The following is a 12,690-nucleotide window of genomic DNA, read 5'->3' on the forward strand; positions in this document are numbered from 1 at the left end:
ATGCCGCCGGGCAACACGACGTGGCGTCGCCGCCGCTGCCACCGCGCGTGCGTCGCCCTCCTGCTCGCCACCGTTGCCCGGCCGGCCTCGTCTCAGCTGTTCACGCCGCCGCCCGGTGCCGACGTGGCGGGGGCGGGCGGCGGGGGAGGAGGAGGAGGGGGTGCGAGCTTTAATGTGGCGACGTCGCTCCTGTTCGTCGGGGTCGTCATCGCGCTCTTCTTGCTCGGGTTCTTCTCCGCCTACCTCCGGCGCTGCTCCGAGGCTGCCACCGCCGGCCACCGCCGTGGCGTCGCCGCGCACGCCAGCGCGGCCGTCGCGGCCGCAGCTGCGGCCGCGTTCGCGTCGGCGGGGAACGGCGGGAGGAGGCGCGCGGGGCTCAACGCCTCCGCGATGGAGGCGCTGCCGGTGCTGACGTACGCGACGGCGAGGGCAGTGAAGGCCGGGCGCGGGGCGCTCGAGTGCGCGGTCTGCCTCGCCGAGTTCGCCGAGGACGGCGAGAAGCTCCGCCTCCTCCCCGGCTGCTGCCACGTGTTCCACGCCGCGTGCATCGACGTGTGGCTCGCGGCGCACGTCACCTGCCCCGTGTGCCGCGCCGACCTCGCGGACCCTGCCGTCGCCGCCGCCGGCCACGTCCTCGCCGCTGACCTCGCCGTTCAGGCGGAGATGCCCAATCACACGGTGGTGAACGTCGAGACACCGGAGCCCACGACCGAAAAGGACCCGCTGCCCGTTCAGCAGCGGCCGGAGACGGCGGAGGAGCGGGTGGACCGGTACACGCTGCGGCTGCCGGAGAGGCTGAAGAGGGAGATCGATGAGGCCAAGCTGCTCCGCAGGTCGGTGAGCGCGGTGACCGCGCCGGCGACCGCGTCCAGCGGGCGGTGGGCGTCGGCGGCGTCTCGGACAATGTCAGCGGCGCGTCCGAGCCGCCGTTGGTCGGCGCTCCTCCGTGCGTTATCCGGGCCGCGATGGAGCGACATGGACAGTGGCCGGAGGGTGGCGCCGCTGCAAACTCACGCCACCGGCACGAGCCACGGCGGCGAAGGGGACGTCGAGGTGGTGGTGGTGCAGGGCGACGCGGGGACGGACATGGAGAAGTACTACGCGCACAGCCTCACGTTCGCCGGCTTCGTGATCGACGGCGACGTCGCCGCCGGCGACTGGAACCCCGAGGTGTTCCAGGTGTCCACAGCCGTTCCGGCCGCCGCGGCGCCCCAGCGATGAAATGCATGCAGCTCATATTGATGAATTTAATTTCAGTAGGAACTGTACAATTTCTTTCCTTTTATTTCTCATTCCATTTCAACGATCGTTGGAAATATAAGAGGGGATTAAATGCCTATCATGAATGTAATGTTAATATGAAATGTACATTTTAGATCAGAAAATTTGTTGATGCATGTGACGATCTTTGCAGAGAGATTCGCAAAAATGACACTCTAAACGTTTGCAAATTTAACACCTAGGAGTGGATAATAGTGTCATTTTTGCAATTTTTTTCATTTTGCAAGAACTGCAAAACATGGAAGAATCACAGATCCATGGTGATATTTCTGGCATGAAAAATCAAAAGATCGATTGCACATTTGCTCTGATCCTTTTGTTCTTGAATGTTCTGATCAGTTGACTTGTGATGTTCATGAAAAATCAAAAGATCGATTCCACCAGTTGATGCATCATTACCATTGACCACAAAAGATGCACTATCTGAAGGCTGAAGCATCAAGACTTTATGTCCATGCAGTTGTATGCACCAGTTTTCAAGAAAAATAAAGGTTGTCTACACAATTACATTTGATTCCAATAAAGTACAAGGGCACAATCATAGCAGATCCATCTTGGAAATCTTCAGTGTCTCAACCAAGATCAATTCAGAAATCCGAGGACAGTTCCTCACAAGCTTTGACATGATGAGCAATTACCAATCCCTGACATCAAGCGATGTATGGAATTCCGAGGCTAAACTGGGTGCCCTAATTGGTAATTAAGAGCAAGTATAATAGCAGACTATAAACTCGCTAAATGCTTACGTGGAGGAGAGATGGGAACAGAGAGGAGAAGTGAGCTGTAATCTTATAACCAGCTTAAGTACAGGAATCAAGAAACAATGTGAGAGACATGTGAGTCATGCATTAATAATAAAGAGCTAACTACTATATGGCTAACTTGTTGGCTATATTATTAGCCTTGCTCTAAGAGCAAGTTCAATAGTATAGACAACTACTAGCTCCAATTCATCTATAACCAATCTAATAGCCAACTTATATAATAGCTACATATAAAACATATACCACTATATTCCACATATCATGCACACATTATGTATGGGAGTCCGTGCTGCAGGTGGCTATAAATTAGTAGACCACTCCTTTTCTCTCTTCTCTATTATCTCCTTAAAATATATTTATAGTTGGCTTATAGCCTGGTATTGTACTTGCTCTAACTCCACAATCTACAGAAAATCATCAGTGAAAATGTTATAAAGCTCGTAATTGACTTCTGTATACACAGATCCACTTCCCCCATAATAAGGCAGGAAAAGAGGTATCTCCGACTTCTAATGCAAGGAATCACCAGACCTTTTTTATGCTAATTGTCTGAGAGTTTATTGAACAACTAGTACAGGAGAGAATGATTCAAGGCGCAGATGCAAATATTTTCTTTTCCACTGAACCGACAGAGACTCTGTTAAATTATTGCTTCTCTGAATCTGACATAGCTCGTCACAGATTAAAAATTAATCATCTGGTTATTAGAACAGACGTCATGGTGCAAACTGGATAGCTAGGTTGTCATATTGTATGGTTCAAAGCAATGTATGTCAGCCTAATGATTATTTTTTCAAGGACATTAGAATTTAATAGGAAGGAGTCAACAAATAGTAGCACCATAGTTGATTATAGGTGTTTACACCAACATGCTAATATTAAGAAAAACATCGTTTTGGCGAAGCTTAATTAAACTTTTGAAACTTTGACAACACCGTTTAAAATAGTTGGTTTGAAAACATAAAAATGGTATGGGTAGATTTGTGTTGAAATAGTATCACAATCTCATAAACATTTTGAATTTACTATAATATAAAATGACGATTAAAGACATGTCTTGAAGATTTAAACAAAAACCAACAGATAAATATATATTTTTGTACAGAGGGACTAGTTCAGTCTTTAAGTTCCTCAATATAAGAATAGGTCATTTCCATATTCCAAGATGAAAACATGTTTATGTAATACATTGTGCAAAGTCAATCAGTCATTTAAGTATCTGTACAGCAAGATGCCACCAAATCTATTTGCATTTTAAAAAAATCCAAGTGGCAAATAGAAGGCCTTCTCTGGTCAACAGAGAAAGCAAGATGCATTGCATTCCTTAAAAAATAACAAATATTCGGTAGGCTATTATCTTAGAAATTCAGTTGTGAAGTACAGATACCTAATACTATAGTTTAGCCAGCCCATCTCTATCTTAAACAGGTCGTGCCAAATCCATGTTCTTCTCGGAACTGCAGGACAGCTTATGCTTAGTACCTTCACTTGTTAATTAGTTGCTAATCCATTTGCTGTACTTTATTGCATCGAGAATTTCAATCAGGAGAAAGAAAAATACAAAAAATGCAATGCAGGTACCTCTAATAAACGAGTTCAACTCATCACAACTAATTGCAGCTGCCTTGCATCTTCTCAGGGAAGTCCAAGTGGAGTATCTTGCCGTCCTTGTGCTCAGCACTCCAAGTCAAAATCATTATCGTCTCAGCACATCGCTGTTATCCTCTTAAGGTTATCTACACGAATAGTCAGAGCAGTCTATTGTTCCTTCATCAAATAAAAATGACTCATGTCAATTCTTACATTAAAAAAGGAATTAGCCAGGCAAAGAAACTTTCCTAAGAAAAGTTTGTTAGCAAACTCCATGAGTAGCAACGTATGAAGATATGAAAACCAAACCCAATAGCAGAACACGGTGGCGTTTTGATGCTGAAGTCCCTGTCTGTACCCTTCATCTAGTTCAGGGGTGGTGTTTTTCAGTACTCTGAATAACTGAATTGATTCTCCATATATTCAGACTCTAAGTTGGTAATCGCAGCAGTCTGGCGGCATTCTCTCGCTTTATTTTCATTACATTCTTCTTCTATTTTTACACTCTAAACCTGTTAATTTGATGTTCAAAAGGAAATGACATCAATTTTATTTTCATTACAGTCGCGCAATGTAATACCAAAATCCTTATTGTCGCCTTCTCCTGGTACATGGCGTCGAAGACAAAGGTGTCAGAGACCTGCTCTCTCGATTGCGTTGCGTTATCCAAAAAGCTTATTTCCGTTTTCTCTCTCGGTGTAGGATGTCGAAGACGAAGATTCTGAAGACCTGCTCTCCTTATCGCTGGCGTGCTGCTCTCCTGATCACCGGTGCAAACCGGCGTGTGACGGCGCAGTACAGAGGAGAAGGCAAAACCTAGACTGCTGTATATATAGAGGTAACATGTCGGCAGGTTGGCCCTCTTATCTCTAGCTGGTGCAGGCCGGCGTGTGACGGCGCGCAGTACAGAGGAGAAGGCAAAAACCTAGATTGCTGTATATATAGAGGTAACAGGTCGGCAGGTTGGCCTGCCTTATCTCTAGCCGATGCAAGCCGGCGTGTGACACACAGTACAAAAACCTAGATTGCTATATATATAAAGGTAACAGGTCGATAGGTCGGCCTGCCTTAAGAAAAATTTGTCAACAAACTCCATGAGTAGCAACGTATCAAGATATGAAAACCAAAACCCAATAACAGAACATGGTGGCATTTTGATGCCGAAGTCCCTGTCTGTATCTAGTGCAGGGGTGGTGTTTTTCAGTACTCTGAATAACTGAATTTATTCTTCATAGATTCAGACTGTAAGTTGGTAACCGCAGCAGTCTGGCAGCATTCTCTCGCTTTATTTTCATGATATTCTTCCTCTATTAATTGCTTTCTAGTTTACACTTTGAACCTGTTAATTTGATGATCAAAAGGAAATGACATCAATTCTATCGTGAAGGAAGAAGAACATTTGCGTAAATCCAGTCCAACCCAAGTGCAAGTGTGCAACATCCAGAAAAGCACACATGATTTTTTCTGGAGCAGTAAAACTGTAAAGTAGAATAACACTGCACTCACAATCTTCACCACTTCTTCACTCATCTTTACACGTACCTGAAACCCCTTCAGTTCTAGATAAACCGTACCTGAAATCTACCAAGAAAATTGCATCTCGCGAAAGCTAGCGAAATCTAGTACCACGTAGCAACGAACTTGTCCTTTACTTTTCCTCCACTGCTCAAGATCCCTTGCCGCGATGCCCTTCCATTAGCCCTTCTCGAGCTGTCTTCTGAATTGTTCTTCAAGGAAGGAAGGAAAGGTAGAAAAGAACGCATAGTTTAGCTGACTGCTGACCCACAGAACCTATTTCTACTACCTTTTTTCTCCATGGATATGATTAATCCTTGCAACTGAAACACTCTTTGCATTTGAGGTTTGATCAGAGAGTAGTATATATTGCACTCTTGTCTCGATCTGCTCGGGTCTGAACAAAGCCAAGGAGTGTGCAAGAACTAGAACTAGAACTAGAACAAGAAAGCAAGACGGCGCCATGGCACGGATGTTGCTGCACGGGGTGATCGACGCCAAGATCCTGGAGGCCGACCTGTCCGTGACGGCGGATGGGCAGCTGAGGCCGTCCCGGAAGGTACGTACGCTTTCCTCCTAGCTAAGGAGCAACTTCTCTCTTCCTGTATCTGAAACTGTGGCGATGAGCTACTTACTGTACGTTCAGTGTTGTTTCTTGTCGGAACGTCCAGTGAGAGTGATAATGTTTTGAGTTTTGAGGCGTGTAGGTTATGCCCCCAAACTTATTTTAGGTAACCACACAACTCACCCCATGGTTTAGTGCTCAGTTTATAAGCCGATGCAAAATAAATTAAATTTTAAAACTTAATTTGAAAGAAGATTTTTGGTTTTCTTTCATCGTATTTTATTTTCTAGCATTTGGTTTTAAATTGCAAGGACACACATATATATAAGCTTTTTTTACTCACGAGTTATTTTTTGATAGCTCAGTTATAGTTTATAATCAACGCAAGCGAAATGATAAGAGTGGTTATTTGGATATCAGCTCAGAAATGAAACAAGATGGATTGCAATCATGTCCTAATGTTATTATGTTTATTTGCACGAAGAAAGTAGCTGCTCCCGATGTTTCATATTATCTATATTTATCTATAGATCGACGAATATATTTTATATACTTATTTAAATTTATTGGTATCCATGATTTTAGGGATGATCTGAACATATTATAATGTGAAAAGGAAACCCCAATTGAATTCATAGTCCAGCTGCTTATTACTATAATAATAAAAAAAAATCTCAAAATCAACTTCAAATTTAAGATTAGAAATCTATTTTTTTTGGCTTATAAGCATACGTAAAAGCGAAAAATGGGTCTAAGTCTTATGAAGTCAGTGGGATGAACTCCTTTTGACATCATATTTTTTATCAAGAAGAATAGTTCATCTGCCAAGCTCTGCCTACACAAGAGAACTTATTACTGTTCTTGACTGAGCTTACAAGTTTAGATCCTTAGAGTTTTTCTTTATTATTTTTCATAGTTAACCTGACGGAGGTGAGTGCATGCATGTACAATTTGGTTGTAAATTAACTTTTCCAACCACAGTGGGCCTTGTTTTAGAACAGAAAAAAAATTGCATATCATTGTGTTAAGAAAAGTAAAAGGAGAACCAAATTAAGATACAACGGTAGAGTTGTGAATGCATAGCAGAATCCAGTAAGGTCTAAATTCTGATGCTCACAAATATTACGAACACATAGCTATGCTTTTAATGGAAAATTTAGTTAGGCCAAGAATCTGTACATATTGAGGAGTACAGCCATCTTGTCTGTGATATACTCCTTTCATTTCATTTCCTAAGATAATAGTTTTTGGGTTTGTCTTAATTCATCTGTATCAATGTATATGTTTTTATATGTGTCTAGATTCATTAGCACATAAATAAATTTAGATAAAATTATGAAATCTTATAATGTGAAACGGGGAATAAGATTATCTTTAAGAGTTTGAAAATGCAATCCAATTAACCAAACTGAAAATTAACACATTAATTCAAGCAGACCCAGATGAAGAAGAGGGTGTTCTCATGGATCAAGAAGAACCTGCCCTTCTGCAGCAGCCGTCAGGTTTGAGCTTGATCACAAACTAACCCTAATTACTAGATCACCAGTGTTTGCAAAATTGCAATTGCACCCTAACGCGGCGGCGACGGCGCGCCACAGACGCAGCAGGTGGAGAACGCCGTCGGCCTCGGCCCGACGGCCGGCAAGCTGTACGCGACGGTGGACATCGACAAGGCGCGCGTCGCCCGGACGGGGATGGTGGCGTCGACCGGCACTCCGCGGTGGGAGGAGTCGTTCCACATCTACTGCGCGCACGACGCCAGCGACGTCGTCTTCACCGTCAAGGCCGAGAACATCGTCGGCGCCACGCTCATCGGCCGCGCGTACCTCCCCGTCGTCGAGGTCCTCCGGAGGATGGGCGCGCCGCCGTCTGACCTGTGGCTCCCCCTCCGCGACGAGAACCGCAGCCCGCTCGGCGGCGGCGACCAGATACGCGTCCAGCTCCGGTTCACCGACGTCGCCGCCGACCCGGATTCTCGCTGGGGCGCCGGCGTCGGGAGCGCGGCGTACCAGGGCGTTCCCCGCACCTTCTTCCCGCAGCGCAGAGGATGCCTCGTCAGGCTGTACCAGGACGCGCATGTCGCCGAGGGCTTCGCGCCTCGCATCCAGCTCGCCGGGCGCAGGTTCTACGAGCCGCGCCGGTGCTGGGAGGACGTGTTCGACGCGATCACCAACGCCCGGAGGATAGTGTACATCGCCGGGTGGTCCGTCAACACGGACGTCGCGCTGGTGCGCGACCCGCGGCGGCCGTCGGGGACGCTCGGCGAGCTCCTCAAGAGGAAGGCCGACCAGGGCGTCACGGTGCTGTTGCTGGTGTGGGACGACCGGACGTCGGTGGGGCTCGGCCCGATCCGCCGCGACGGGTTGATGGCGACGCACGACGAGGACACGGCGAGGTACTTCCAACCCTCGAAGGTGCACTGCGTCCTCTGCCCGCGGAACCCCGACCAGGGCCGGAGCTACGTGCAGGACGTCGAGACGGCCACCATGTTCACGCACCACCAGAAGACGGTGATCGTCGACGGCGGCGGCAACCCGTCCGCGAACGCGCCGCCGGGGCTCGTGAGCTTCCTCGGCGGCATCGACCTGTGCGACGGGAGGTACGACACGCAGGAGCACCCGCTGTTCCGGACGCTCGACACCACCCACCGCGGCGACTTCCACCAGCCCAACTTCCCCGGCGCCTCCATCGACAAGGGCGGGCCGAGGGAGCCGTGGCATGACATACACTGCCGCGTCGAGGGCCCGGCGGCGTGGGACGTGCTCGACAACTTCGAGCAGCGGTGGCGCAAGCAGGCCGGCGAGGGCAAAGACAAGCTGCTGGTCTACCTCGACAGGAACTGGGCGGCGCGCGAAGCCGCCTCGGGCGACCCCGAGTCGTGGAACGTGCAGGTGTTCCGTTCCATCGACGGCGGCGCGGCGGCCGGGTTCCCAGAGAGCCCCGCCGGTGCCGCGGCGGCCGGGCTGTCGTCGGGGAAGGGCGCCGTGTTCGAGCGCAGCATCCAGGACGCGTACATCCACGCGATCCGGCGCGCGCGGGACTTCATCTACATCGAGAACCAGTACTTCCTGGGGTGCTCCTACGCGTGGCGGAGCCGCGACGACGACGGTGACGTCTTGAAGGTGGAGGCGATCAACGCGCTGCACCTCATCCCCAGGGAGCTCTCCCTCAAGATCGTGAGCAAGATCGAGGCCGGCGAGCGGTTCGCCGTGTACGTGGTGGTGCCCATGTGGCCGGAGGGCGTGCCGGAGAGCGACTCCGTGCAGGCCATCCTCGACTGGCAGCGCCGCACCATGGAGATGATGTACAACGACGTCGCCGTCGCCATCCAGGCCAAGGGGATCCGCGCCGACCCCACGGACTACCTCAACTTCTTCTGCCTCGGCAACCGCGAGCGCTTCGTCCCCGGCGAGTACACGCCGCCGGAGCGCCCTGACCCCGACAGCGACTACATGAGGGCACAGCAGGCCAGGCGCTTCATGATCTACGTCCACGCCAAGATGATGATAGGTAAACTTCTCCACTCCAAATTAACCTCTCATAATTAAATTAAATTAATACAATCCAAGAACACGTCGCGTCGTCGTCACGGTTAATGGCGTCGCACGTTTGCAGTCGACGACGAGTACATCATCGTGGGGTCGGCGAACATCAACCAGCGGTCCATGGACGGCGGCCGCGACACGGAGATCGCGATGGGCGGGTACCAGGCGAACTACCTGGCGTCGCGCAACCGGCCGGCGAGGGGCCAGGTGCACGGCTTCCGCCTCGCGCTGTGGCAGGAGCACCTGGGGCGGGCGGCGGCGGCGGCCTCCGCCGGGGGCGACCTCCTCCGGCCGTCGAGCCTGGCGTGCGTGCGGCTGGTGAACGAGGCGGCACAGCGCCACTGGGACATGTTCGCGAGCGACGCGACGCCCAGGGAAGACCTTCCCGGACACCTCATGGCGTACCCGGTGCGCCTGACGGGCGACGTCAAGGGCACGCTCGTGGGGAAGACGGAGACCTTCCCGGACACCAAGGCGAAGGTGCTGGGTGCCAAGTCCGGCGTCCTTCCGCCCATCCTCACCACATGATCGAGCAAGGCATGCATGCAGCCCGTGCGGCGTGGGTGCATGAACTCAGCAATCTTATCTGCCGTGTTGTTAGCCGGTAGTGTGTGTGTGTATACTGTACAGTCAGGTAGGCTGTGAAGGTTGCTGATATGTATGGATAAAGGATTGTGCCTAATGGATCCGATGATTCACATAATCACTTGTAAATAAATAAAATAAGGTGGTGTTTGAATGGGACTAAAACTTTTTATCCCTGTCACATCGGATGTTTGGACAGTTATTATTATTAGTAATGTTGTGTTGGGCCAAATAGTGCTAACATGTTACACGTGCAAGGCATGTTTTGATCCATATGAAATAAGCACAAAATTATGTTTATGATTTAAAACTGCATAGTGAAATATCATCTATGTCAGAATTGCTCTTTAGAATTTCTAAAATTGCACATAACCCATAATAAGACAACTAAATGTTATTCTCTCCGATTCATGTTATATGATTTTCTAGCCTCGTTTAAATTCATATGTATATCAATAAATCTATCCATATATATTGATATATGGATGAATGTAGGTAAACCCGAAACTTTTATAATACGGAACGGATGGAGTATCTATTAACGGATATGTGAGTTTGATATTTATTGACTTCATTCAAAGAAATATATGGCACCACTGCACGACATACTAATTCATAAAACTACAATGAACTTCAAAAACATGCAATTCAGGTTGAGTCGTTAATATAATTTGTCATGATTAAGAAAACTGACTTACTAAACATGTATATAAAGTAATAGAAGTGTACAAAAGCAAATCAGCTCATGCATAAAAATATATTAAAAAGGATAGTAGTAGTGCACGTGGCAAGGCGCGTTCTAGTACCATATGTCATGGTAAGTATGTAGATGTAATTAAGTTTATTATAATATTCCAATGACACATATATCCCACGAAACATACAAATGTGAAATTTAATATACGACATAACTCTCCCATTACCCTATTTAGAAAAAGAGAACAAACAATAATATCAAATATATACAATTTATTGTAACTTGAAAAAATTTTAGAAACCTCAGAGGAACATCTGTATGCCTATTTGGCATTCAAACAACTATACTACCAGTATCTGATTGGAAAAAAGAGTCCACAATATCTCTGGATAAAACTAAAAATATTTGGTTAAGAACTTGTATATCCTCGTGTACCATTGCAACAATTGGATTATACTATAATTTGAGCTAACAAGGTCACCACCTTAAATTGAAGAAAAAAAAATCCTCAATGCTTAAACATAATTTGCATAGAAGATGACACATTGCTCACATATTATGGTCAGGAGGCATATACAATTATTACCACCTCAAGAAAATAATAGAATCCAGTGTACCGTAGGATGATGTCCAATAAATCCAGCCTTGTTGTTGTCATCTACAAAAGAAGGATAAGTAAAAGCACAGGAAAAAAATTGAAAGCAAAGAGCCGGTACAAGACTATAGCTAGATTAAAATTCAAAGTTCAACATATTCTAGTAAATTTATCGTGGCAAATTCATCTTGCTCACAACCATTGCTGGTGAGGTGTTCCTACGTTCTCAATGCGCTACATGGCCATTAGATTGGTGTTTGTCGTCTCCCGTGCAAACTCGACGTTCTCAGTTCTCTATCATAAAACATGTGAAGGCCGGTTAAAACAAAAAAAAAAACAGCGACAAAGAACGTACTAAATTTCAGATGGGTATACAGCTACAAAGAAATCTCGTGATCTCCATTGCTGGTGTTCTACTGTGGAAATTAGGGGAACAAAACCGAATTGTCACAACAGTACCAAAAATTTAGCAACTGGTGCATATTGATTTAGTGCCAAGCAGGACTGTAAGAGGGTCGTGCAAGAGGGTTCGGCATGATCGGCTGGGCCTGAACAATAGCCATCGAGTACTGTCAGAGAGTTTCATTAATAATATGTATCAAGGTTTATTTTACTAACATGAAGTACATAACAAGGATAAATTCACTAAGATTACGTCCATCGGAATTCAGAAACTAGCAAAGACATCCCATGTAAATATGGTATCATGATATGGTCATATTTTGTTTCATTATGTCCAATAAATTATTTTTAAAAAGGGAGATCTAAAGCAAGAGACATGATACTGAAATGTTTGCTTCTAGACTCCATATGCTTTCATGAAACTTAGTAAAATATTTAGCTTCAATAATAAGCTGTAACTTTGAAGGGGGTTTCACCTGGTGCAGGCTCCAAAGAGAGAAAACAACATGCCGATGGTAACATGTCACTAATTATTCAGTCAAGAGAGAACAACTACAATTTAAGTTCAGTGGCACATGTATCACAAAGAATAATTAATCTTTGGGTGCGCATTATCTGTCTTGTTAAGAAAAATATAAAATTGCAGCTATCGAATTGCAGAGTGGCAAGTTCCTTACCACGTATTTAATTAACTTCGTACATGTACCTTTCCAATCAGCAATGCTATGGTAAAATCCTTTCCAATTTGTTCTGAAAAATATCATTTCCCATCAGTAGTGCTAAATGTTTTTCCAATCAGCACTGCTCCTATCAAAATGTAACTGAGACGATACATGCCTTGAAAAGTATTTAATCATATCTAATGTTTAATGCTAACGATAAATTGCAAAACCATGGGGTTTTCCTTCATTTCAGGGACTCCCCAATTGATCAATGAAAACAGAAATAAGTTGTATTTTGACATTATCACTTGCACATTCCTAAATACATTCCATACCTATTCAGTCAGCATGAACTATATGTGTATAAAACTAAAATTGATATGTTCACCAAAAAATTATTACTATATAAAAAAATTTAAAATAGGTTGGTGAGACACAGAGATAGGTTAGTTATATATGGGAGGGATCAGTTAACAATCATCCAGTAAG

At 46.3% G+C, this 12,690-nt stretch overlaps 2 protein-coding genes across 2 annotated transcripts; both read left to right on the plus strand.

Annotated features, from left to right (window-relative positions):
- LOC102702645 (E3 ubiquitin-protein ligase Os03g0188200-like) lies at positions 1–1,276 on the plus strand. Its single transcript, XM_006651397.2, has one exon. It carries the CDS (start codon positions 1–3, stop codon positions 1,219–1,221), a length of 1,221 nt encoding a protein of 406 aa, XP_006651460.2. The 3' UTR covers positions 1,222–1,276.
- Positions 1,277–5,546: 4,270 nt separating this feature from the next.
- On the plus strand, positions 5,547–10,069 carry LOC102711051 (phospholipase D alpha 1-like). Its single transcript, XM_006650095.3, has 4 exons — positions 5,547–5,709; positions 7,152–7,217; positions 7,314–9,225; positions 9,331–10,069. The coding sequence occupies exons 1-4, from the start codon at positions 5,614–5,616 to the stop codon at positions 9,786–9,788; spliced, it is 2,532 nt and encodes an 843-aa protein (XP_006650158.1). The 5' UTR covers positions 5,547–5,613; the 3' UTR covers positions 9,789–10,069.
- Positions 10,070–12,690: the final 2,621 nt, after the last annotated feature.

Source organism: Oryza brachyantha, chromosome 3, assembly GCF_000231095.2.
Source record: "Oryza brachyantha chromosome 3, ObraRS2, whole genome shotgun sequence".
Taxonomy (NCBI): domain Eukaryota; kingdom Viridiplantae; phylum Streptophyta; class Magnoliopsida; order Poales; family Poaceae; genus Oryza; species Oryza brachyantha.